Consider the following 26,684-nt stretch of genomic DNA (forward strand, 5'->3'; position numbering starts at 1 on the left):
TGAGGTGAAACCTTTTTATTATTCATGTTACATATAAGGTGTTAACGCAGAGCATACATGTACAAACGTAATTTCTGCAAAAATACATCAAACTGAACTTGGACTTGACTACTAATCAGAAAAAGAAGACTACCTCTCCCAAAATAAAACAATGTTCCTCAATGTTGATGTCTTTATTTCCTCCTCTCTCTCTTGTTTTTTTGTTTTTTGTTTTAAACAAATCAAGTTTGAGTGCCACCTCGAGTACAGCCTATAACAAGCACTTGACGGGTATAGACATACCATAGAAAACACACAGATACATTCATCACCATCGCCTAGAAAGGTTCAACACACTCCTTCCTAATAAACTACAGTCAAATAGTCACTGAGGAGGATGAAAATTGCAATCAACATAATTTTCTACTGTCCTGAAATGTACGCAGGAGATAATTCAACAGAGAGGTCGGTATTTAAATAAAATCTGAGAGTTTTGCATTGGTTTGATTATAACAGTATAAATGCTGTATTTGTCTTTTGCTGCTTTTTCAACTGAACCTGTAATAGACTTTTCCTGAAAGATAAAACTGACAAAATGTATACGTTGTGTGTAAGTTTTATCGAACGGACTGCTGAAATAAACCTCTGTATAAAATATAAACTCTGAAACTTGCACCACAATATTCTAGATTTATGTAACCTGTTTGCACGAAGAGAAAATCCAACTTCAGCTCCTCACTCCCGCAATAAACACATCTGAGAAGAAGTCAGGCTTTGACTTAATGCCATGTTGTGTCTTCTAAATTATAGACTTGTTAGACCCTGGAAGAAACTATCGGTTGGAGTTCGGAGTCGGGCCTATCAGTGTCTTCTTTACCTGTACTGTTACTTTGAGGACTGAACTCCCCACGTGAAGCTGAACCTGGACCTGAACTGGACCTTTATCTGACCTCTTTAAGACATTGAACATTCATCAAAAACAAAAATGCATTCTTTTAAAATAATTTCCATTCTGATGACTTCAAACAGACATTTCAATAACATATATATTTCTTTTTTGTTGTTTGGAATGTACATTAACATCACAGTCCTGTTCTGGTTAAACAAAAAAACAAAAAAAATACTCAACATTACAACTGGTCCTCGTTTACCCACGTAGTTGTATCTGATAAAGAGCCATCCTCTTGTTTTCGTAGCAATATGGCCTCGATCATCTATCTGGCGTCTGATTGGTCGACTCGGGTCAGCAGACCAATCGGCAGGTACACAACCCATTTAGGCACTATGCAACCACGTCAAAAAAATAAAATAAAGTTATTCGATCATAGCAATATATTGTGAATATATAATTCTATCTATAAAACAAAAGCCCTCTCGTGGCTCCTATTTCTAATACGTACAGTAGTCTAAATGTAAATTATGCATGTAAAATCTAACATAACAAATAAGTAACCCCCGTAATAACATGTATACAATCTCTTATTAACATACTGCGATGAGGGAAAATATTTGGACCTCCAGAGAATTTGTAGTCAGACAAGCTGCCATCTGAGTAAAAGAAAGAGCTGCACCGCTGCTGTCAGCGTGCCCTTAAGAAAGGCGTTAAACTTCCATCTGTGTGGCCAGAAACACTGTCAGAGTGGCTGCGCTGCTCCGTCTCATCCCGGCCAACAAAAGGCTATTGCTTTTTTCATGAGCAGCCACCAGCGACCGCCATGCCTCTCACTGATGACGGGCCATTCATCACTGTTTATTTTCCATGTGAATATTAACCATCAGCTGATGAATGAACAGTTATCAGAGCTACGGCTGATGGACGTGCGGTCGTGGATGCTAGCTGCTGAGCTGCTTGTTCCTTGTAGAGCCACATCAGATCCAGGGAATGTTACTTTTTTAATGTTTACAGTTATTATGTTAAGTTTACACTGCAAAAAAAGGTGTGTCTAAAAACCAGATAAAAACACTAAATCTGAGGGAAATGATCTTGCTGCATGGACAGATAATTTAATTTGACAAGCTTTCTTAAATTAAGATTATTAAATCTATAAATAAGCATGTTGAACACTTAAAATAAGGAATTAACTCTTAAAACAAGATAAATTAAAGCTGCACTGACAATTATTTGTTTCTTACCAAGATAAAAAAAACTTTTTAGATCTAAAATTTAGAAGTGTTAGATAATTTATCTTGTTTTAAGAGTTCACTTCTTATTTTAAGTGCCAAAAGCATCAAAGCGGTTTATTTAAAGGGACAGTTTACCCTCAAATCAAATATAGATTGTTTCGGTGTGTGTCGGCACTCGGTTTGTGGTGCTCAAAGTGTAAAAAGAAAAGTACATTTAAAATAACTGAATTGCAATGTCTCTTTTCAGAAATCATGACTCGATACTTTTAAATCACAACAAGGAACTATTTTCTTTCTAAAGAAGGAACCAACTTATAGTATAGTATAGTTTTATATCTCTGGCAGACTCCTCACACCAAAAACTATCAACATCAGTAAATAACACTACAGGGAAGATGAAAAATATGCATTTTAATTTTTTTTATTTTGGGGTGGACGTCCCTTTAAAGTGTCCAAAAAGCTCAGTTTTTGTGTTTTGGGTTAGGTCATTCAGAAGTCTAGATTTGGTTTGAACACAGAATTTTCTTTACAGCCAGGCTATTGAATATCTTCCTTTCAACAGCAGTTAAATTATTATAAGTCAATGTAAAGTAAGGTCTGAGTACACCTTAAAATGTAGTAATTGAAATGCTGGAAAAGCATCAAAGACACTTTCACTTTTTCCCAATATATAGCTCGTATTTCATTCAAATACGCGTTGTGCTTACAAGCCAAATTGTTTGTTAATTATTATAATTTCAAAAATATTTTGTCCTAATGTTATTCATATTCAACTTATTTTTTAAAGAACATTTTTGAACATTAACTAATAATACTTTGTTGTTAATACTTAGCATTAAGACTAGAAGCAGCAAGGTCTATTTCTTGGACAGCTACAGTGACTTTATGTCATCTTGTCGGCAGAGAAAACACACAAAATCAACCAGCGTTAATTGGTGAGCTTCAGAAGGGCTGGAAAGCAGAATTAGTGTGTTTCCCAAAATGTCAAACTATATCTTTAAATAACCAGCATGTACAGTGGAAGTCTACTGTTTGATTTTGGAGAAAAAAATGACATTAATTTATAATACTATCACCATTACTCGAGCAATAAAAAAGCAGTAATCTTTCTTTTAATTTCTTGAACTACACTCTTATTGACAGTGCTGTATACCAACACAAGACGTGCTCTTCTTGATTCATTAACAAACCATCAGGAGGTTTAAATATCTTCCCTCATCACTGTTAAACATGATAAATGCAAAAGGCATATTCCAAAGTTAACAGTACAAATATCAGAGAAACACTAGCAAAGAGGGACATTTAGTCACAAGTAGTGAGTTATAAGGTGTAGAATAGAGGTGATACTATGAGAGCAACCTGGATTTGCAACGTGTAGAGATTTTTTTTGTTCTTTTTTTGTTTTGTTTGTACTTTAAACACATATTGCCACATATTACATACACAGTATTCCTGTGGCAACTGCAAAACAGTCATTGCGTCTCCTGTTTACTCTCCGTGTCAGTACAAATTCACGTTCTCCCACTCCACAAGGTACTGCACCTTCCCGTCCGGTGTGACGCGTCTCGCCAAGATCCTCACCGCCTCCCCTCCTCCCCAGCTCCTGGACACAGTCCCGTCCCCACCTCCGACTACCACGCCTCCTCCTCCTCCTCCTCCTCCACCTCCACCTTCACCTCCACTTCCTCCTCCTCCACCACCACCTCCTCCACCAACTCCACCCCCTCCACCTCCGCCCATACCGGCCTGGTACGGGGGCGCATCTCGTAGGATGACGGGCTCCAGCTGCTTCTGCCCCGGCTGGTGTTGGTGGTTGTGTTGGTGGTTGTGTTGGTGGTTGTGTTGGTGGTTGTGTTGGTGGCTGTGTTGGTGGTTGTTTTGGTGGCTGTGATGGTGCTGGTGGGAGTGGTGGTGGTGATGGTTGCCATTGGAGTTGAGGGGGTATGGGAAGCAAGGTGGCGGTACTCTGCAGGTGTCCTCCACGCTTGGAAAACAGACAGAGACAAGCCCAGGAGTCAGAAATAGACACACAGTGCATACCTCGACTAATTCATCGAGGTGTTTTTAACCAGGTTTTATTTGTGAATAAACATACTGTAATACCATCTTTTCATTGGAATGCTTTTTAAAGGCTACTGTTGAAAATAACCTTGGAACATGTGCAGCCTAAAGTATTGCCTTCACTATCAACAGAGAGTAGATTTAATACACTACAGGGAAAAAATGATTTAACCCCTTTTCATTCTGCAACCTTTTATCAGGTCTGTTTCCACTTCCGGGCAAAACCTGGATTGAGGCGAGTCTCACTTGCTGAAACGCCCCTAATTTGAATACAAGCAGTCCGGAGCCGGCTTTTGTCGGGACCTTTTTAGTCCCTGTAGAAGAGCAGGGATCATCGGTGATATTTCCATTTTAGAATGCGGGCTCTCCTGCATATCTAATCAAGCACTTTCTACACCAGTAGTCCTCCAAACACCAGGGGGCGGGGCCGTTTTTCTCCCCTGAAAACAGCCTGGTTACTGATTGGATAGATCACTAAGCGGGATGTGACGTAGTACTCTATACAACAACAACACACGCTATTTGTAAAAGCCGGCAAAGCAGTGTTCCCAACTTAGCAACTTTTCAGACCCCCTTAGTGACTATTTTTCAAGAAAGCGACTGGTGACAAATCCAGCAACTCTTCTTACTCTTCTTAAGGAGCTGCTATCGAGCCGGAGGCCGACTTGTTAAGAAGAGCCGCCGTTAGCAGCAGTTAGCTACAGTTAGCTCTGTAGGAGTACAGTGTGTATGTGCTGCTGCTGCAGGAGGTGTTCACTTAGCGATCTCTGTTTGTTGACAAGAAGCACTGGACACTCTGTGCACAGTTAGCGATGCCGTTAATTCACAATCACTATGTTTATGATCAGCGGAGACTCTGTGCATAATTAGCCATGCTGCTTTCAGCTGCTGACGTTGTGCGTGTTAGCGACGGCGAAAACCATACGTCACCTCCAGAGTCTCTAAATCCCTCTGGGGGCTAACTTGTAATGGAGACACACAGATTGAGCAGACTTTAGAGAGGGTGTGGCCTGAGACTTTCCTGGTGGCCACTTTTCCCCCTGGTAGAAACACGGCTATTCAGAACAGTGGAGTTTTAGGGGGAGATAGCAAGTCAATAATAAATGACGCATAGAAGAGGTGGAGATACAGCACAGCACTCTGTGTAAAGTTGTTCAGGTCACACATCTAAAAAAAATGACTTAATGAATCAATGAAGTAAATCTATTAAGGTGCATAAGGGTTCAGAACATTAATGTTTGGCTTTCTGAAGTGAATTTCCATGCTCAACTATGTCCCATAAATTGTTGCAACAATTTTTTGGGGTTAATGACCATTTGTTACAGACATCTGGTGCTGAATTAGGCAGTTTTTCAAAATTTGAGAATAGATAAAGAGGGTCAAAAAGCACGGTACAGCCTCTGAAAAAAAAAGGCAAAAAAATTCAATGTCCCGCTGGGGCAGAACATGGGAACGACAGGGTGTTCTCAAGCTTCTCTGATCAATATTTGATATTAACAGCTGATGAAAGTTGATAGGGTGAAAGGAGTTACTCGTAGTGATGAACCCACTGAGACTCAGATGGAAAGAAACTCACAAATTTTGCTCTGAACTTGTCTGCTGGAAATAAAATAACCAACATCTTACTATCACCTTCCCATATCAACTTTATCAGGTGATAAGAATGTTTTGTTTTTTATTTACTTGTGTGGATTACACAACTTGTGTATCTGCATTATTTGTATTGATGTTATTATTTTTAATTGAGGTGAGATTTTTTTCTATAAGCCTTTTTTGTTTGTTTTTTATGTTGTGTCATCTGCCAAACTTGCTTCTTTTTGTCCTGTTATTATGTCTCTAGTCCTTGTTTTATTGTGTATATAAATAAATAACAAATAACAAAATAATAATAATGTTGTACATATGCTGCCCCCAAGGGGCCAAAAAAATAAATCGGTGCAGGTTCAATGCATCAAATTCAATATATACATAAAAAATAAAATATACTTTCTCTGTACAGTTTTCAATTGAATAATATGACCAAAATTCTGAGAAATTCTCCAAACATGAACATCTCAATATATAACTTCTGAAGAACACCACAGGGCTTTTTAAAAAGGTCGAAAAATGCCCTGAAACAGTGAAAAAATGAAATTATTTAAATTAACAGTCTTATAAAACTATTCAGATTATATACAGTAATCTCAAATTTGAATTTATCGACAGGCACATACAGTAAACTGTATATTGGGGCTTGAAAATAATAAATAAAATGCTAATATGTACGTCTGTAGTTGTGATGAGTAATTTAATATTCATAAATCTTCTGCTTTATGCTCAGATGTGTTTAATGATTCTCCAGCTGAGACAATTTTTACAGCCAAGATTACTTTATCTAATGTGGAAGAAAACATAAAAACTTAAGTACTGTAACGTGTAAATCAGGTGTTTAATGACCAAAATGTCCTTAGTTCTTATTCTGTGTGAGGTGGAAAGGGTCCTAAAGAGCTACACTAAGATCTCACAGACAGAGACTGAATGGTTGGTTTTGAATGTACCCGACATGTGACTGTACAAAAGAGGATGATAGATGAGTAAAACCTGTTGTAGTGATGTAGACTCCTGGAGAGAGAAGTGTTTCCATTGTACGTGGTGTGGTACAGCGCGTACATCCGCTTGGGAGGAGAGCTGTGGACAAGAAGCACATAGACAACTTTAATCTGAGATAAAATATTATTTTCATCCAGCTCAAAAACAATAGCAAAGACTATCATTTAAATTGAACTTTCATAAACTGGAAACAAGCTGTTAAAAAAAAAGTTCTAAGAAAAAAACAAACCATGGTAGTGACCTGTCAATCACAAGGCAAAACATACCCTGCTTTTAATAATTTTTAATAGGACAATAATTTATAAAAATGAACATCATGCTGTATAGAGAGCAAACAAATTGATGTATATGTATTACATGGAGTCTATTGAGAATTTGCCTATGGGATTTTTGCATTGGATTTTGGATCATTGCAGAGAATAAGCTCTGTGGCAAACACGTTTCTGACGCTGACATGTTTTGTTCAAACGGATAATCTTCACATATGAACATCACTTTTATTACGTTTGAAGCATTAATGCAGCCGACAGACATAAAAGCTAACGTTATGCTATAGAGGACTACACCACGGTCGCATGACTTTAATATTACTACTACACTTCAGATGATCTCTGACAAGCTAACCAGTCGTTTTGACAAGCTAGCCTAATAAATTGTGTATTAACCTAATCTACAGTCTACAAGAGTTTGCAAGAGCTCTGAAAAACACGACTAGAGGCTGTGAGGCGGACTAGTGAGAGGGTTCCTGTACTTATAATCCCCCCGGCAACCACTGTAGTCTTATTTAGCCACTTGTCAATTTACAAGTGGGGGTATTTACTAACGTTTTTATGTCAAAAAACGAAGACATCTCTTCAGTTTGCGTTAACCACAGACCTTATTTCAGGCATCTACCCACCAACACATTCAGAATCCTCATTTGATTTGAAAGGAAAAAAGTATGGTCATTTTCTCATAGACTTCTATACCATTGTTTTTTCCAGCCAGTGGAGTTGCCCCCTGCTGGCCATTAGAAATAATGCAGGTTTAAGTTGCTGATGGTTACTTGTAAAATGTGCAACTTGACCTTTTTATGCTTCTCTTACCCAACAACAATCCATCAACAATAGGAACAAAAAATAGAACAAACACGGGCTCACCTCAAACTAAGCTCCTCCTCTGACTTCCTGGAGTTGTAAAGGCTGGCTCCTCCCATGTAGCCATGGCAACATGGCAGCAGCTCAATGGGGTTGGCAGCAACTGGAGGTGGACAAGCCTGGGCACAGGAGACGCACACTGATCAACGTATGTCTGGATGCCAACATCATCACAGGAGTCAATCAAGCTCTGATACCTCTCTCTGCATATGGGTGCAAAGTCAGTTTTTTGTCATTGAAACTCAGTTGATATATATTTTAGATGTTTTTCACATTCCTAAAACACATGTAAGAGCTTGAATATCATGTTCCTGCATTGCCTGAGGGCATTAATATTAGGGCTGCACAATGAATCAAATTTTAATCGTGATCACGATTTTGGCCGCCACGATTAAATTAACCGGATCATCGGTGATATTTCCATTTTAGAATGCGGGCTCTCCTGCATATCTAATCAAGCACTTTCTACACCAGTAGTCCTCCAAACACCAGGGGGCGGGGCCGTTTTTCTCCCCTGAAAAAAGCCTGGTTGCTGATTGGATAGAACGCTAAGCAGGATGTGACGTAGAACTCTACACGACAACAACACACGCCATTTGTAAAAGCCAGCGAAGCAGTGTTGCCAACATAGAAACTTTGTTTCTATATTTAGCGACTTTTCAGACCCCCTTAGCGACTATTTTTCAAAAAAGCTACAAATCCAGCGACTTTTTCTGGTGTAATTGGAGACTTTAGGAGATTCGTTCTTTCTCTTCTTAACGAGAAGCAGGGGCCGGCGGCTCGAATCGGCACAGTCCTCCTGCAGCAGTCTCTCCCAGCTGCAGAGCTGGAGGGGATGTTAACCCCTTAGCTTCAAGTCTGCAAATTGCTAATAGGCTAACAGTTAGCTCTGTAGCAGTACAGAGTGTATGTGCTGCTGCTGCAGGAGGTGTTCACTTTGCGAACTCTGTTTGTTTACAACAAGCATCAGACACTCTGCACACACTAAAAACTGTTCCTATCGTTTGTTTAAAAGTAGTGCAATAAAAATACAGATGCTTTCCCTAACATGATGAATAATCGTGATTAATAATCGTGTTTACAATATTGATCAAAATAATCGTGATTATCATTTTGGACATAATCGTGCATCTCTATTTAATATGTCTATAAATCCACACTAACAGCATTAATGGATGTGTGTCACATCAGACGATATGCTGTATGGCTTAAATGTATCACCTCCGCAGCACGTCCCATGGAGCTGGCTGGTTAGTGAGGCAGCTCTGCAGACACACAGACTCACGACCCATGAGAAGTAAAAACATCAGAGCATCATCAGAGCGATCAATCACTGGAAACAACATCTGAGGGGGGGACGCCATCTAAAGGCTGCTGCATCTCTCATCGCTGGACGGTGACATATGGCGCCACACTCGGACCATTATCATTCCCTTCTCCAGCATTGCTATTAGGATGGGAGATTATTATTCAGTGGCCTTAGTCGACGTGTGTGCCTTTAAATGGATGTGCTCTGTCAGTGCTGCACCGCTGAGGTGCCAGCGCCACCTGGCCAAACTGTAATCGACTGCAAAGTGCACTTGGAAGTGATCCCAGTGCTACGCATATCAGCATTCCTTCCCATCTCACTTTCACCACGACAAGGAACCTGCTCCTCCAAGACGGACGGAGATTAGCATCAATCAGAGGGGCACAATGGGGCCTGGATGTGCCAGAGTGAAAACGAGTGCTCCGTGGAAGGTATTGTTCCAGGATTACAGTATGTGCACATGCACGGATCAGAGTGTTGTGTAGGAGGACGCAGCACAATGAGCGTTCACCGTTCAGAATGCTGTGTAAAAATAGTAACTGCCACATGCGATGTTTCAATGTGATCCGCTGGGAATTGGGTTTGATGATCATGATAAATGTGGCGCTGAACTGCAGATGTTGATGAAATACATGAGCGGGTTTTTGTGCAGCCAAGTTTGTATTTGAATTATACATTTTAACTGAGCCAAACGTCTGACACTCCATCGCTCACACGCTACCTTTACTCCAACCATAGACTCTGAAGCATGAGCAGGCATTAAAGTACGGAGTAAAGGAGAAGGAAAATACTGAGGCGCTGAGGTGCACTGGGTGTAAAAAGAGACGCAGACTGATTTAGACTGCGAAATGAACCTTCATCACAGCGTCTGACTGACAGGTTATTTGGGTCGCAGAGAGCTGTTTACCTGGATGCATTAAAAGAAAAAAATAATCAGAGAGGTTTTGTGGCCCAGACCTCCCTCCTCGCCCCGAGCTGGAGACAGAGGCACTGACCTGTGTCTCCATGATGCGACGCTTTGATTTACGCGACTCCGGCCCCCCCACTCTCCTCTGGCAGGGTAGTGACAACGGGCTGAAGTGAACAAAAACACACATAAATTAAAACACAAGCACAAACACTCACATTCAGTCCCAGTGTGTGACGTTTAGTTCATTAGTGTGTCTCAAGAAGATAATATACTGATAATTATGAGGTATTATATTACATTTGACATATATATATATATATATATATATATATATATATATATATATATATATATATATATTAGGGCCGGGACTCGATTAAAAAAAAAATCTAATTAATGAGGAGGCTTTGTAATTAATTAATCGAAATTAATCGCATTTTAATTGCATATAAATATTTGACCTGAGAACAGTGAGAAGTCATTTTTTTCACATGGATTTTTAGTATAACATTGAATAATGACTGAATACATAAGCTTAAGCAACAAAAATATTGTTTATTTTTGTTCAAGTCCAACAGACCAGTGCAATTTTTGCCATTAAGTGTAGCAATAGCATATTTAGAAATACAGTACATTTCAGAAATTCAGGTAGCCTATAGGTAGGTAGACCTTCTGTAAACTATAATACTTTGGTTTTTTAAGTAAAACACAAAACTTTCAAGTACATTCAGAACATTGGAAACCCTATTAGAAAACTTTTCCCATCCACAGGGCCAACCAAAGCGCTCTCATCAGCTTCTTCCTTCATGTTCACTGTGGTTTGTTGTTGTCTGAACTCATGAACGCTAGTTGGTGCTCCAGTATAATCGGTCCGCCTGAAACTCATCCAGTGAGAATCGTTCCACGGTGCAAAAATAAGTGTGATTAAAATGCGTCAATTTTTTTAACGCTTTCATTTTTGTGTAATTAATTAATCTTAATTAACGCGTTAAAGTCCCGGCCCTAATATATATATATATATATATATATATACATGCACAAACATCATCAACAGGGAGGTGAAAAAATATGGAAAGAATAACCCAATTTTCCCTCATTCCCTATCTATCTATGCTCACTATGAACTTGTCTCCTCCAACTCGTCTTTTTGAAACAAGACTTGATAAACCCCTCAAAGTGGCCCCTCAAGGCTGAAATGTCCAATTCCAAAATGCTGCAAACATATTCTTCATTTTACTCTAATTAGGCCATGCAGGTAGAAGAAATTTAAATGTATATTTTGTCCTGGGGGCCATGCTAAAGAAAAGACTGCACAGTCATTTAGATAAGAAAAAAAAGGTTTGTCCTCTTAGTTGCATGAATCTGTTCAACAAATTGCTCATTAACTGGAGAGGTTTAAAGACACCTTTGTTACATGTCATATTGTATCTGTGTTTTTACTGTCAGCTGTCCAATAAAAGGTGAAAATGCCATCTGACCACTTGATTATGAGATGTGTTGTGTATGAAGTTGGAGTTTATTTTGTTACAATCTGCACTTTTTGACTTAAGATATTCCTTGAGTGGGAATTCAATGAAAATCTGTATTTTGCATACAAATTCATAATTCATACAAAGATGAACATTTGTCCTGATGTGGTGAGAAAGAGAAAAGGATGTGTATAACCACATCTAATTTAAAGACAATCCAGAGAGTTTTGGGACTAAATTTACTCTGAATCAAGAAAATAGTGTTGGTCAAGTGTAAATGCTGATCTGGTCAGGGCTTATTTTAAGAATTAAGATGTCTGGCTAATAATGAAAATGTGACATGAAAAAATAAAGCTTTATTACAGTAAGTATTAGTAGAAACTACAGTGTGCTACATTACATTGGATCAGTTTTCACATTTGTTGTCAATGTTTGATGGATTGATAAGACTTTTTACACATGCACATGCATGATTGTCATTTTCTGGATCTGATAACAATATTTAAAATCACTAATGCAATAAATACATTTTGCGGTGTATGTTTTTCTATCGCTATTTTTTAAGTGTGAAAGAAAACGTTATACTTGTGGTTCAGACTCAAATTATGATTTTTCTGGTTCCCTTTAAGACGGCTCCACTGCAAATTATTCCATTGCAATTCAGTCTGAATGAGCCCCAGCTAAATGCTGAAAATCAATTAAAATGAAAAGTGTGTCCATGAAATCTGCAGAGTACACGACATGCACACACACACTTACAGATGTACAAATGTAAGCACACAGGGGTGCTTAATGCTCTTTTAGGAGAATATTAAGACACTGATACTTTTGCAGGCATATGAAAATTGCAGCCCTTTGATTCTTAAGTTAATTGTTCATGCGTAATGACTATATGCCCTGTGGGGAACCCAGAGCTGTTACTGAGATAAGAGCTGGAAAGAGAAGCGCTGTCCTTACTCTGACCTTCTCCGGTGTGTGATGTTGATAGGTGGGTCGGTGATGAGGGGCGACGAATCGGACGTCAGCGGAGGCGGGGCTCGGACCTGAAGCCCAAAAAGACACTTCTTCTTCTTGATCTCCTTTCCAGAGACAAACCTGCAGCGGCATGAAACGAAACAGCCTGAGCAGTCTGCTGTTGCTTCTTAAAATATATCAGCACCAAATTCTCTTTGATGCTAATAAATTTAAAGTTGTGTAAGAAAATGTACTTATCCTCCTGGTGAAAAAGTAGACTCATGAACATTTCAAAGTTAGTGTAATTAACAATACATAATTAGAACAGATTTTTTTTTTTGCAAAGTTCAATGAAAACCCACTAAAAGCTATAAAAACCTAGAGGTGTCAGCACGACGTCTGTGTCAGCAGAGGCCATGCGATAATGATTTTATCCCGATACTTATATATTAATACTTGTATAATAAGCATTTTGCGATATGGTGAGTATTGTGATAAAATATATTACAATTTAACTGTTTAACTGCATTTTGTGTGCACAAAATTAAATCAATCAAGATTTTTTTTGTCAAATAAGATAAAAATTCTCAGTCTCTTCATCTCACTTCAGTCTCTTTATTTCTCCACAATGAGAGTCAAACCCACAGACTGACCAACAAAGTATTCAGTCAAACTGAACTCAACTGATATCAAACATGTAAGGCCGACAGCAACTGCAGCATTTTATCAAACTTTCAAAAACTTTAAGATTTGATACGGCTGTGTCTGTGAAATAACGTGGCGACAGATTCACATACCTGGTTCCAGAGTCTTTTGCATGCAGCTAAAACCCTCATTTTCCACAACGTTTTACGGCCTCAATTCTTTGCAAATGAACAAATTATCGATTGTGTTATTTTCTTTGCACGTTTTGAATTGGGAGGCAGTATGTATGTGAAGAGGACATTTATGGATGACAACAACTGCAGCATTTTATCAAACTTTCAAAAAACATTAGGCTTCACTGCTCTGAATTTATTTTAATGAAACATAAAAATCCCTAACTTTGCAGCGTTATTTCCACAACTTCCCAACACAATATCCTGACTGTAGATTCATTAGATCTTCTAGTTTCATATGAAACCAGTATCTCCAGTATATTCCTAAAAATATATACGGGGTGAAAACACAGCGTAAATACTGACGGCTCTTCAGAATACTAAATATCGATACTTGGCAGCCATGAATCGATATAATATTGCCACCCAAAATATTGTGATACTATGCTAATTAGATCTCTAGAATGTTTCTGTGATTTGATCAGCAACATTTTCAAAATAAGACAAATAAGCACCAAAAAGGGTTCAATTTAATCTGGTCTAATTGGCGGCTACATTTTTATTCAAAGTCACACATTTCATCTCACTCATTTCAGCCGTTGGAAACTACGCAGCACTAAGAAGACCCCTTTATTCATGGAGCGCTACTCATCAATCCAGTCATGTGTGGTCGGTGTTTATTCTTCTCATCATATGCGATGACTTACCTGTCCTTGTGGGAGTTCAGAGCGTTGAGGAGATTGTGACAGCGGTCTTGCCTTGGCGTGTCAGAGAGCTAGAGGACAGACAGGAATGAAAAATCAAAGCTGTGTTTACACAGTAGACGGCCATCACACAGAAACCCTTTAATGCATGGAATAATTTTCTTTTATAGTGGCTGACAGCAATAATGTTGATGTGGAGAAGTACTTGTTGCAGCTACGTTTCTGGAAAGTCCTGCTGCCATGTGATGACAGCACAAACAATGCATTTCAAAATGACTTTTAAAAACAGCTTAAAGGAGAACCCGAAACCTCAGACACATGTACAGGAAAATGCTCAGATAATTCCCCCTGCTGTGTCTCTCAGTCACCTCTACTTTTATCTTTCTCTGCGGAGCAACTTTACACTTTGAAATTGATGGAATCACAACTTTGAGCCCGAGCAATTTAGTTTGAGGATTTGTCAAAACATATTAATGTTTGCAAAAGTGTCCAAGATCAGTGAATCCCATCCAAGGATAAATATAATAATAATAGTAAGAATAATTTTATACTACATTTTATTTTTAATGCACTTTTCATTAGAGGAAGTCTCAGTGCTACATGTTAAAAACACAACAGTCTAATTTAAAAAAAAGAATAATTAAGAAAAAAGAATAAGGAATAAAGGATTAAAAAAAGGATATAAAAACAGCTGTTTTACCGGGGTCACTTAGAAATGTCCTTATTTTTTATGTTTATATGTTAGCACAGCTGAAAACTGTTTTGTGTTGATTTGAGAAGCAATAAAATGAATTTGAGGAGGAAGGAATTTCCTTCCTCAGGCTGGTTGAGGTAAAGTTGGGTTTACAACAGTTTGTTTTCATTGAAAACAACACAGACATTTTCTGAGTGACACCAAACTTAGAGAGTAAAGATGTGTAATTCTATGTTACTTTTCAATAAGATTTTAAATTCTAAAATTATCAAAGGTTACAATGAAATGTGATTGAATTTGTGTGTTTTGTAACCATGTGAATTATTCTGTTAATGTAAGATGGTACAGGAGAGGCAAAAAATAAGCCTGGTCCTTTTTTCGGTTGCTGTCTGATGGATTATTTTGTAAAAATCCATCCGACAGAATTACAATTAAAAAAAATGTTGTGGATTTCCCCAAATTAAACCGTCTACTTCACCTTAAAATAGTGTAGATATAAAGAATTTTATTTTTATTTTTTAGCCGAAGTTAAGCATTTATTCATTCAACTTTTGATCAGAAGTGTAGTTAATTTGCTATAAAAGAGGGGTGGAACATCATGACTGACAGCTGAGATTGACTTGCGATTTGCTGGATGGGGTCTATGGGCGGGACCTTCAGGGTTCACAGAAATTCCCCTTTAAGCTGCAGGTATATCAGTCAAAAAAGGTTCAGAACTAGTCTCTTAGATCTTAAAAAAAATACGTCATGTGCGATTCTTTCACTTGGTGTTGTTGTTCCCCTTTAAGCTGAGGTAGAGGTCATACTTTTTTTTTTTGCTTTAAATTTTATTTTAATGGCGGCTAATAGGCTTTAGGTCTCAAATGCAAAAAAGGCTGGCAGCATTTCACATCATTTCATCATGGTGCTTAAACGAGGAAATATCAATACCGGGCCTAGGAGCAACGAGTCCCAATTCTCATTGGTGAAGGACAGGATTTCATGGTCAAAATCAAAGTATTTCCTCTTGCAGCACAGCGAGAGATGGTAGAGCACTAAATGAGCCAAATCCATCCTGCGTTTCAAATAATATAAAAAAAGAATGAGATAATAAGAAACAGGTAAAAGGTATAAAAAAAAGACAATTTTCAGAATTTTTTGGACATATTTCAGAACATTTTTAGCCAAGTTTGACAAGCAAATTTTTATTTATTGTGTATTTATATTATAATTAATTAGCAATATCAGTCTTGTTGTGTGAAGTAGCACTAACTAAAACACAGAATATGCTGAAAAATGACTTTAAAATGTGATTGAAGTCTAGATGTTTGTGAAACATGCGAGTAAAGGTTTTAAGGTTAACATCACCAGGTCATGGGTAGTCTTTGGATGGTCTCTGGTCCCTTTGTACACACTGAGCACTGGAACTGATAAAACCTTAAAAAAGAAAAGAAGATTAGCAACACGTGACTGTGAAATATAATTTATCCCAAAAGTATTCTTCTCTTTTCTTTGATGAGTCTGTTAAGTTTGAAAATACAGCTGTCAGCTTTTATTTTGTCTTTGTCCTTTGTTTTATGCTCGCTTGCACACACATCACTGTCTTCCTTTATAACATATTAACTCTGAGAAAACTATTTTTGTCCATTTCTGTGCAGTCTCCTTATCATTTAGTCTTCATATACACACCGCCCGCTTCACTTCCCCTTGCAGTTTATATATGTGTCTCTCTTCTCCAGATATTTTATCACATAAATCAAGCCGAACTGGAAATAAACAGACAGGTGTGTCAGTTTCACTATAATAACATTCTGTTCTGGGTGACCCTGAAACTCATACCACAACAATATTGTGCGCATCTGTGCTTCTATATGCATGTGTTGGCTGAAGGTCATTGGGAAAGATGAAGCGCGGACACAGTATGACGGCAGCACACGCTTACTATTCCAACTGTGAGCTCAGTCTTCACTCTTCCTCCATCACCTGCTCAGCAGATGTTGTACCAATCCGGCCTCACTTTCCCCGACTGTCAATCTAAATCTAATCCCTCCTTTTCTTCCCCCTTCAGACAGGTTCGGCAATAACAAGGTGTCAGGGTCTGTGTAGAACCCAGTCGGCTAACACAGATGGTTAATGACAATAATGACTTAATGGATGGATACATTTTATTACACGCATGAGGTGCGGCCTATCAAACTGCACCGCCATGATCAGCATCTTGCATATCCTCCCGACATCATATCTGAACACCCACCAGAGAGGTGATCCGTCTGCTCGACTGTCCCTTTGCTCCGATGTGTGTGTGAGGAGCTCTTGTCCTTGTAGCGAGTCAGTGAGTACATTAACATGCGCACTAATTATTTAGTCTTAAGCTAATTAAGGTAGTTCTCTGACAAGTGGAGCTGTCACGCGGATGTCTTCATCTGATCAGCTTAATCAGACAGGAATCTGCTGCTGAGTGGAGCTGCATCTTAAATGTGCTGCTTTTATCGGTTTTAAACTCAATATCTTTGGGTTTTTCAATGTTGGTTGAAGCAATTTGAAGATGTCACCTCTGACTCTGAAAAATTTTGATGGGTGATATTTTTTTCAACATTACTATGCTATGCATTACTATGCCACTCTAAAAAGTGAACACACAAAGTTTGCAACCAGAGTATTATTCAGTTTATCACAGGGAGGTTTCTGCCTTAGACTGTATAAAAGAAGAGGATGTACACTGCAAAAAAGGTGTGTCTAAAAACAAGATAAAAACACGAAATCTGAGGGAAATGATGTTGCTGCATGGACAGATAATTTACCTTGACAAGATTTCTTAAATTAATATTGTTAAATCTAGAAATAAGCATGTTGAACACTTAAAATAAGAAATTAACTCTTAAAACAAGATAAATTAAAGCTGCAAGCAGCGATGAACTGGCCCGAGCAGAGTGCACTGACAATTATTTGTTTCTTACCAAGATAAAGAAAAACTTTAGATTTAGAAGTGTTAGATAATTTATCTTGTTTTAAGAGTTAATTTCTTATTTTAAGTGTTCAACATCCTTATTTCCAGATTTAATAATCTTAATTTAAGAAATCAAGGTAAATTATCTGTCCATGCAGCAAGATCATTTCCCTCAGATTTAGTGTTTTTATCTTGTTTTTAGACACACCTTTTTTGCAGTGTACCCATTGTGACGTCACTACCTTTTGACCACATTTGGACGAGAGGGTGGATCTTTCTGAGAACCTGACTGCACATGGATCCTGGCCCAAAATTCTAGGAATTTTCAAAGTTGGAAACTTTCCATGGGAAGTAACAGGAATTTATGGGAATGAATGGAAATGAACAGGGAATTTGGCCCTTAAGAGGGAACTTAAATATAGTTGGGGAAAATATATTTTAGCATAATCTTGACTAAAACAACCAGATTTCATGCAAGTACACTTGAATATCTGCTGTTCCTCAATCACATGCACACAGCACACAGCACACTGCACACATGTTGAATGGGTTTGAATGAATGAATGTTTTTTTGGAGGGAGAGGGGCTCTTTCCATTTTTTTCATTTAACATGTTGAATGGGACTTTTAGGGGATTTTTGGAGGGGGCATGAGTAATATTTAACTCAACATTCATGTATTTGTTGTTCAATGAAAAAAATGATTGTTCAATAAAATAATTGAAACTTAATAAAGTTTTAATTACAAATAAATCTGTTCAGATGTCATGTTTTTTTATGTTGATTATTTCCAAAATTCCCCATCTTAACTTCCCATGGAAAGTTTCTGAAAATTTACCAGAAATTTGCTGGAAATCTTCCACCCCTTTGCAACCCTACTCCTAACAAAATAAGCTTCAATAATTTATAGTAAACCAAAAACAAATTTCCCAGTGTCATAGAAACGCATTGCTTTGCCTCCATTCTGATTGACAGGTTGCCTTTGTAGCATTCACAAGGCAGCCACGACATAAAGCTACCCTGCTCTACCATCAATTTAACTCTGAATGACACCATCATTTATAAAATGAATAGGGACAGTCATAATTATCCAAATCCACAATTCAATTAGAATTTTTTATTTTAAGGTAGTGACTCAAATAAAATTTTCTATTTAAACATTTTCTTCCAGCACTGAAGGCTTTGCCATTAAACGACTGTGCAAGTTTTATGACTTGATAACTGTCATTCACATTTCAGATGTAAGATAAGATAAGATAAGATAAAATAAGATAAGATTTTCATTTATTAGTCCCACTTTCTTTTTTGGGGGGAAAATTTCCAGTATTACAGCAACAAAGTGGATAGCAAGATGAAGAGGAGCTTCAATAAAAATAATAATAAATAGTAAACAAGCAGTATGAACTAGAAATATAAGAAAGTAAATAAAAATTAAGTAAAGAATATAAAAAGTATTAACAATTTAAACAAAAAGGAAAATACAATTTAGGAACAATTTATAGAAGATTACATGGTTTCAAGTGTGACACAACTACTAGATTATTTTGGTAAAAGTTCTGGAACAAATTTCAACAAAATTTTGCCGATCCTGCTTGTGATTCAATAATTATTTCATTAATTCAATCGATTTTTTGATTTAGAATTTAAATTGTGACGCTTCTAAAATTAACATCATGCTGCAATGAAGAGGACTTAAAACTAGCGTTTAAAACACACTCAAGTAATAAATCAAGTGAGAAGTAGGGTCTTTTTCTAGTAGATTTCTATACAACCTGATTTAATTTTGCCCCTGGTGGAGTCGCCCCCTGCTGGCCGTTAGAAAGAATGCAGGTTTGAGGCACTAAAGCATTTGCTTCACTTTTCAGACAGCTTCAGGCCACAGACAGGCTACATCCACTTCTTTTACACAGGCTATGGTTTCTTCTCAATCTAAGATGAATATTGTTCCAAACAAAGTCGGCGACATGTGGAGGAGCAGGAGACCAATAAAAAAAATCAATGTAAACCAGATCAACAGAGCAGCTGCATCTATCACATCAAAGCACAATATTGGCGAACACGCTGACAGAAATAAGCAAAGAACGAGGAGTAAAACTGTCTTTCAGGTATCATTCTCTCATCCTTTATTTTTTTAATTTGTTAATCCTCATTTATTCAATTGAAAAATGTAATGTCATTCCTAATTAAATATTGTGATGTAATGTTCACCTTCTATTTAGTTATTTATTTACTTTACTGATACTATCAAATTTGGTAGTTTACTCCAGAAGGGACAAGACAAGTGCCAAAAAAATTAATGTCCAAAAAATCTGTCAATATAACATTATCAGAATGTATTAATTAGAGGTCGACCGATATATTGGCTGGCCGATATATCGGGCCGATATTTGCGTTATTTACTTGTATCGGTAAAAACTTGTATAAATGTTTCTTTTTTTGTTTAAATTGAGACTTGTGTAACATTTGTTATCATTGTGTCATTTTTATCATGTAAATGGAGTGAGAAAAGGCAATATCAGCTTCAAGAATCGGCCCAAAAAAATCGGCAGCACATATCAGGGATCGGTTAAGACTGATGTAAAAATAATGGGCATCGGCCTTAAAATACCCGTATCACTCAAACACTAGTATTAATTTTACTTTCAAATATTTATATCTGCTTAAAAAATCGCCCAACAGTCTAACTCTAACAAATATTGTCTTAAAACTCCAAGATAAACTGAGTTTTGCTGTGCATATGAACAAACCTAAATCACACAAATTGCTTTCTACTTATTTTAAAGACAAAATTACAAGATTTTTTACAGTAATGCTCATTCACGCACCTGTCTCCATACAGCAGCGGCTTGGTTAGACACTGTGTGCAGGCCTCGTGGAACCACTGACCACAGCTCCCACACTGTAACATCTTCAGGTTCCACCTGCAGTACAACAACACGGATAAACATCGAGACTTTAAACACACAAATGAATGGATGGATGTGTCCAACATCTGTCACCAGACACATTTGTATTTATGCATAATTTAAGGAAGACTGATGGCTGATGACTGCAGCTGACAGTTCTCATTTTCTAAGCTGAAGTGTGTCTTCAGGTGTAAAATCCCACCGGATCTAACTATTCATAAAGATATGGCAGTGGAAGTTTGTTATATACTTGTTTAGGCACCACGTGGGTGGGGTTAGCTACATAAACAAAGGAGAAGAAGCAAAATGTATTAAAAAGAAAGTTTTGGTGCACTTTTTTTGACTGACAACTTACCTGACGCTATCTGAACTGAGGCAGTAAACATCTCTCACGCCATTTCAAGAAAGTCAAAACAAACTCAAAGAAATCCTGCTAATACTGTTTGACACATGTCTGATATGCTGCATGCAATTTGCAAATAATCCACAAGATGACTTAGATGAGATCACTTGTGCTTTCAGAGAAGGAGCATACATACACGAACTGTACAGTCAAACTTAAACTGGCCTCTGCAGTGTCACTCACTCTCCAGGTCCGGCACAGTAGCAGTAGCACTGTTGCTGATTGGTCAGATGCTGCGGGTCCCAGTCTAGAGACGGCAGCTGGTAGGGGAGCCGGAGTTTCATGAATTGCATGAGCCGGGCGAAGCGTCCGCGTTTCAGCGCCCCGCCTCTCTGAAAAGCACGATTTTAGGGACAGAGCTGATTGGTTGTGACCCCTCAAATCACTGTCATGTCAGAGCAGCGAGGGAGACAGATCACATTCGGTTGGGAGAAAGCAATTCGTCTCATTTTATTGTAGGTCAGCTGTGAGAGATAGTGTCCGAAGCAGCGGAAGTCTGGACAATGAGATATGGACATTGACCGATTGACAATTAACCGGGTGCTTTCTCATCTCATATCTACAGAACTGGAGCACATGTGATTGATTGACTTTAAATGTACTTCTCTCAACTTCAGCGTAGTTTTTCAGCTTCATAACTATTGATTCTTCATGATTTCTTGGACACAATGTAGAACATCTCATATTGAAGTCAATACTAGGGGAATTAGTGTGCTTTTGCTTCAAATAAACCCATTTTCTGCTGTACACAACGGTATAGTGGCAGCACAGCCTGATATATTTGACTGGATTTCTCCCATATTACACACTGAATGTTTTTTTTTCCCCGGAGTGTGAGACGGAGAGATTAGCAGGCTGACCTTGGTTGCAACTGCAAAGACACATTGCCGACATATCCACGAATCGCTGTCAGCTTCCGGTTCGATGGTTGGCGTGTGGCACTCTGGATGATAACCTGTAATGGGAGGAGGAGGCAGAGCGTTTAATTCCTGTTTGCAAGACAGACAGGCGGAGTGACAATAATGGCAGAGCAGCTCCATGTTTAGTGCTCTGCCAGTTTGTTTCAGTGGCATGCAAAACATTTTACTATAGTATTTGCATTTGGAGAGCAGGGAGCATATTTGTCTGCTTTCTCCTCCAAACAAAAACTGTCAGCGAACCTGTTAGTCTGACGGAGTCGTGAAGACATGACGGTAAAATGTTCTGCACGAACAAAATATTCTGAGTGTTTGTAAAAACTTCTTCCCACTTGCACTGCACTGCACTATATTTCATTTCATCATTCATACTTTTAAAGTCCTCCTCTGCAAAAAAAACGTGTTTTATTTATAGTTTCTCCTTGCAGGATGAAGTATGTGCACAGTTTGACATCAGAAGGCTGTTTTCATGTTCTCTGTTCTCACTTTAAATTTTCCTTTAAGGCTGTTACACACACTGAGAGTGGACTTTATTACAGTAAAGAGGGAGACATCTTGCGTCCAGTAGTTAAACTTTTAAAATTGATAACATTTGCATATTCATAGATTATGGATTTTTCAATGGGGGTAAGGTAGTTTAAAGAATTTTTAATGACGTAATTAAACTTTTTTGTGGTACAACCAAATCAGATGCTTATTATTATTTCATGCAGAGTATTTTTACGTCTTAAAATATGTCTGGAGGGGATTTTTAAATTAGCTACAAGCCCGAGTTAAGACATCTCGTGGCATTCAAATCCATAAATGAAGCTCCTTAAATTTCTCTGGGCATCTTATTCGTTTTCATTCTCACAAGGATGCAGGTGCAACAACTCATCTCTCGTTTACAATATGCCGTTTTTTGTGTTTGTTTTTTTAACACTATTATTTACAATACTATATTCAAGGTCAGTGCAAGAAGTGGTGGAAAACCAGCACTAGACAGCGCATGATGAGGCGTGCTTCCTTACCGTGGCGACATTTAAGACAATTTATGAGGGGTTCTTTAAGAGGCGGAGCGTCACAAATACAGCAAACTTCTTCCACTCCAGCAGCAACTGAGGCAAACAGAGAAAGACAGAGAGAGGCAGGGGAGGGGAGGAAGTAAAGAGGAAGACAGAGAGAGTGAGAGAGAGAGCAGTCAACGGCATTAATTTATGCATATTGATTCACATCCTTGCCACCTCATTGATTTCAGTGTCTCCTGCACCCTTTCAGATTTCACTTTATTTGACGGGCGGATATTCAGCCTGGTCCTAACAAGCGTCCAACTTCCCCCTTCACTTGATGTTAGGTGAAGTGGGGGCGCCATTTCCCTGAAGAGTCATTAGTCTAATAAATTCATAAATAGACTCTAATATACCAATTACATCTCAACGTGGCCCCGATCAGAATACTCGGAGCACTCAGCATCCTAACCTTGAACGTGACTGTCTGCATTTATCTTGGAGCGACAATTCGGAGAGATGCTGACACAAAAGGTGTAGGGAAGGGGGAAAAAAGGAAAAGTTTTAAGCCAACAGAGTAAAGAATCAGAAAAGTATTTTTCAACTCCTCGGGCAAAGTTTCAGAGTGGAAACAAACACCTTTAGTTTGAGTTCAGCTGAGCATCTGTGCATTCAAAAACTCAATCTAGTTTTTTCTAGTTTTTTTTTACACAAAGTGCTCCCGACAGGAAGCTTTCTAACTCTTCTAGCTGAGGGGAGAAAAAAAAAAAGACTTACACGAGTGAATGTCCTTTCTCAGCACCCAGAACTCGGAGTTGTCCTCAAATCTCACCAGACAACACTGCTTGACTCCATCTACCTGAGAGGGAGATAGCAGGTGAGCGGGAATGACTGACAAAACTGAATGGAAGTCTTTTCAAAATCCAGGTGAACACACACACTCAGAAGTCTTTCCCTCCCCCCCTCCAACCACACACACACACACACACACACACATGCATACACACACTCCCACATGCACTTACTCTTTTCACATTGCCGAGGTACAGTAGTCCATCACTCCATCGAGCCAACACATCATCTCCTTCACTTACTCCCCCCATCCTGAGGAGAGAGACAGAGAGGGGAGAGAGAGAGGAGAGAGGAGAGAGCAGGGCTCATGTGAAATGGAAATCCGATTTATTCGCTGAATACTTTGCTGCCATTGCTGACAGAGGGGTTTATGGCCCCGGCGTTTTTCGGCTGGCTCTCAGACAGACGGGCTTCGGTGCAAAGGGGTTAAAATCCCCCTCCTCCTCCTCCTCCTCCTCCCCCTCCTCCTTTAGATCAGAGCATAGCGACAGCCTGTATCCACCACAGTGAAAGATGAGAGTGAGTACACAACCAGAGAGCAAGACAAATGATTACTGCACACATGAAACGCACATACACACACACTAGAGAAAAAACACTGCATGATGACTGCTGCAATACAGTTTGATTGAATGAGCAAAGATCACTGTGCAGCTACTTGAAGCATCTGCCAGGCACTTTGCTGTTTTCTTCTTCTTCTCTCACAACATCTTAAAAACTTGAATAGATGCATGAAATGACTGTGCAGGCTTTATCTCTGCACGTTGAGCATTTGTTCCAGTGCATGCACTCAAGTCAAGACAGACGCAGGATACATAACAGTGCATGTAGCCTTTTGTGAATCAAAAAGGGGGGGATCAGGCAAATTGTACAGTAAGCTGTGCCGGTTGAAGGGTACCTGTCAAGTCGAACTCCTTTCCGTCGGGGTCACAGTGAATCCTGGGCAGGCTGGACATGAAATGCCCTCATCTGCTGTGGATCTCCGCTGCCCAATTACTGCCCGCTCGGATGCGCAGCCTGCGTGTTTGCAAAAAGTGGATGGTGTGCATGTATGTCCCTGTCTGTGCCAAGCGCCAGTGTGTGTCAGTCAAGCCGTCAGCGAGGAGGAGGAGGTGGTGGAGGAGGGGGGTGCAGGGGGGGCAAGGCGACTAACTGTCCGTCCGTCTCTCAGCCTAGTTTGTCCGTCCTCCGCGGTGCCGTTTCGTCATGTCCCCGTCGCTTTTGCTCTCCTCTCCCCCCTCTCCGCCGCCACCTATTGATGCTATTAAGGCGGGATTGTCAGAGCAGCACCGGAATCAAGCCGCCAGAGACGCCATCATCCCTGCCTCTCGCTCTCCACCGACTTGTTGTGACGCAGACATAAAACACCGAGATAGAGTGGGAGGGAGATACTGATAGAGGGGGATCCAGAGGTGGAGGTGGGGTCCGCGGCGAGAGCACCTTCCCGTCTGAGAGACTGACCCTAAATCGTTGTGACAAGGTGGGATTGTGATGTCTGGCAGCGGGAGGGAGGGACGGCGGTGCGCTAAAAGCCAGCGGAAGCAGCGCGCGCAGCGACAGGGGCCAATTAAGTGGCCAATTAATGAGTTTAGCCGCCTCATTAATTGGGCTCAAGCGAGAGGGACCAGCCGAGTTGAAGGGAACCCGTGGAGAAAAGTTTCTAAACTAAGCAAGCAGCGCCGAAGACTTTAACTTCTCTTTATCAATAGTGATTATTGGATCTGTCTTAGCACACTTTGACAAATAAAGGAGGTGCTTTCTTTATTGATTGATTGATTTAATTATGCAATCTCTCCTGAAGAATAAATCAGCTTTAAAATGCACACACTTACATGGATAATGGGCTAATTAATGTGTATCATATACAATTAAAAGCAGGGTTGTTATTTTTAAACAAACAATGCAATTTTATATTTATCATAACCTCGCCAGTTCTCTTTGTTGAAATACTCCAAAGTGGACACATCTGCATGACAGATGTTCACCCAGAGGGTCATCTCCTCTCACCACACATCCGGGATGTTTAATTAAAAGTGTGATGGAAAATATCATTCATGGCTGTGGTTAAACCAAGTCAAAGTCATAGCCTACAGTGAATATAAAACTAAAAACTGCATATTCCCTCTGATGACAATTGCCCTGTCCAATCTATTGTATTGTTCTTAATTTTGTTTATTTTATTGTTGTTTCTTTTTTTCTATCTTTTTTGTACGGTGTCCTTGAGTGCCAAGAAAGGCAACTTCCAAATAAAATGTATTATTATTATTATTATTATTATTATTAATAATAATAATAATAATAATATATCTGCCAAAAACATTGCAGACCTGTTGTCTTAAAAAAAATAAGATTCAGTCATAAACCAAACCTCCAAAAATATATCAAATAGCAGAAAACACTGCTTCCTGCTTTAAACACAGACAAACATGAGGCCCAAACTGCTTTGAGCCACAGACACATTAGTAAATTAGCTTAATTATGCATGATATACTAGATTATACTCACTGTTAAATTGCTTTGCACGTTTTGGCAACAGACACACGTATCCAAGCCAAGGCTTTGCTTGTTTATTTTGTGTCTTTCCTTGTTTATTAATGTCTTACACATTACTCACACCAGTCAAGCGTGTGTGCTAACACCGCCGTACGGTTCAAAATGGCCCCTGGCAGATTAACAAGTGGTGAGGTGACAGTTTCCACCTGTCGACACTAGGTGGCGCGCAAACACAAGGACTACAGCTGCAGCCAGCAGGCAGACAGTCTGGGAGATGTCTGGGGTCACTGGGTTGAGACTGAAACTGAAGATGATGTGATATGTAACTCCTGGGGATCAGGATCAAGAGTTGGGATGGAACTGAGGAAATTTTTTTAAAACACTGTTTTTATTGAAATTTTTCTCATATACACCACCATTACAATTCAGCACATTTTCATAAATACAAAAATTTTA

At 38.9% G+C, this 26,684-nt stretch overlaps 1 protein-coding gene across 3 annotated transcripts; it reads right to left on the reverse strand.

Moving 5' to 3' along the window:
• phf1 (PHD finger protein 1) lies at positions 1 to 26,372 on the reverse strand. Of its 3 annotated transcripts, none has more exons than XM_059339533.1 (16): positions 26,241 to 26,371; positions 24,634 to 24,752; positions 23,909 to 23,987; positions 23,661 to 23,742; positions 22,908 to 22,994; positions 21,841 to 21,935; positions 21,164 to 21,312; positions 20,497 to 20,592; positions 16,095 to 16,163; positions 15,678 to 15,801; positions 14,057 to 14,124; positions 12,541 to 12,672; positions 10,194 to 10,272; positions 7,893 to 8,008; positions 6,745 to 6,831; positions 1 to 4,087 (listed from the first exon to the last, which is right to left on the reverse strand). In XM_059339533.1, exons 3-16 carry the CDS (start codon positions 23,984 to 23,986, stop codon positions 3,604 to 3,606), a joined length of 1,746 nt encoding a protein of 581 aa, XP_059195516.1. In that variant the 5' UTR covers position 23,987; positions 24,634 to 24,752; positions 26,241 to 26,371; the 3' UTR covers positions 1 to 3,603. The 3 variants fall into 3 exon arrangements, with proteins under 3 accessions (XP_059195516.1, XP_059195514.1, XP_059195515.1); XM_059339531.1 differs by having other exon boundaries at positions 12,535 to 12,672; XM_059339532.1 differs by lacking the exon at positions 24,634 to 24,752 and having other exon boundaries at positions 12,535 to 12,672; positions 26,241 to 26,372.
• Between the last annotated feature and the right edge of the window lie 312 nt (positions 26,373 to 26,684).

Source organism: Centropristis striata, chromosome 8, assembly GCF_030273125.1.
Source record: "Centropristis striata isolate RG_2023a ecotype Rhode Island chromosome 8, C.striata_1.0, whole genome shotgun sequence".
Classification (NCBI taxonomy): domain Eukaryota; kingdom Metazoa; phylum Chordata; class Actinopteri; order Perciformes; family Serranidae; genus Centropristis; species Centropristis striata.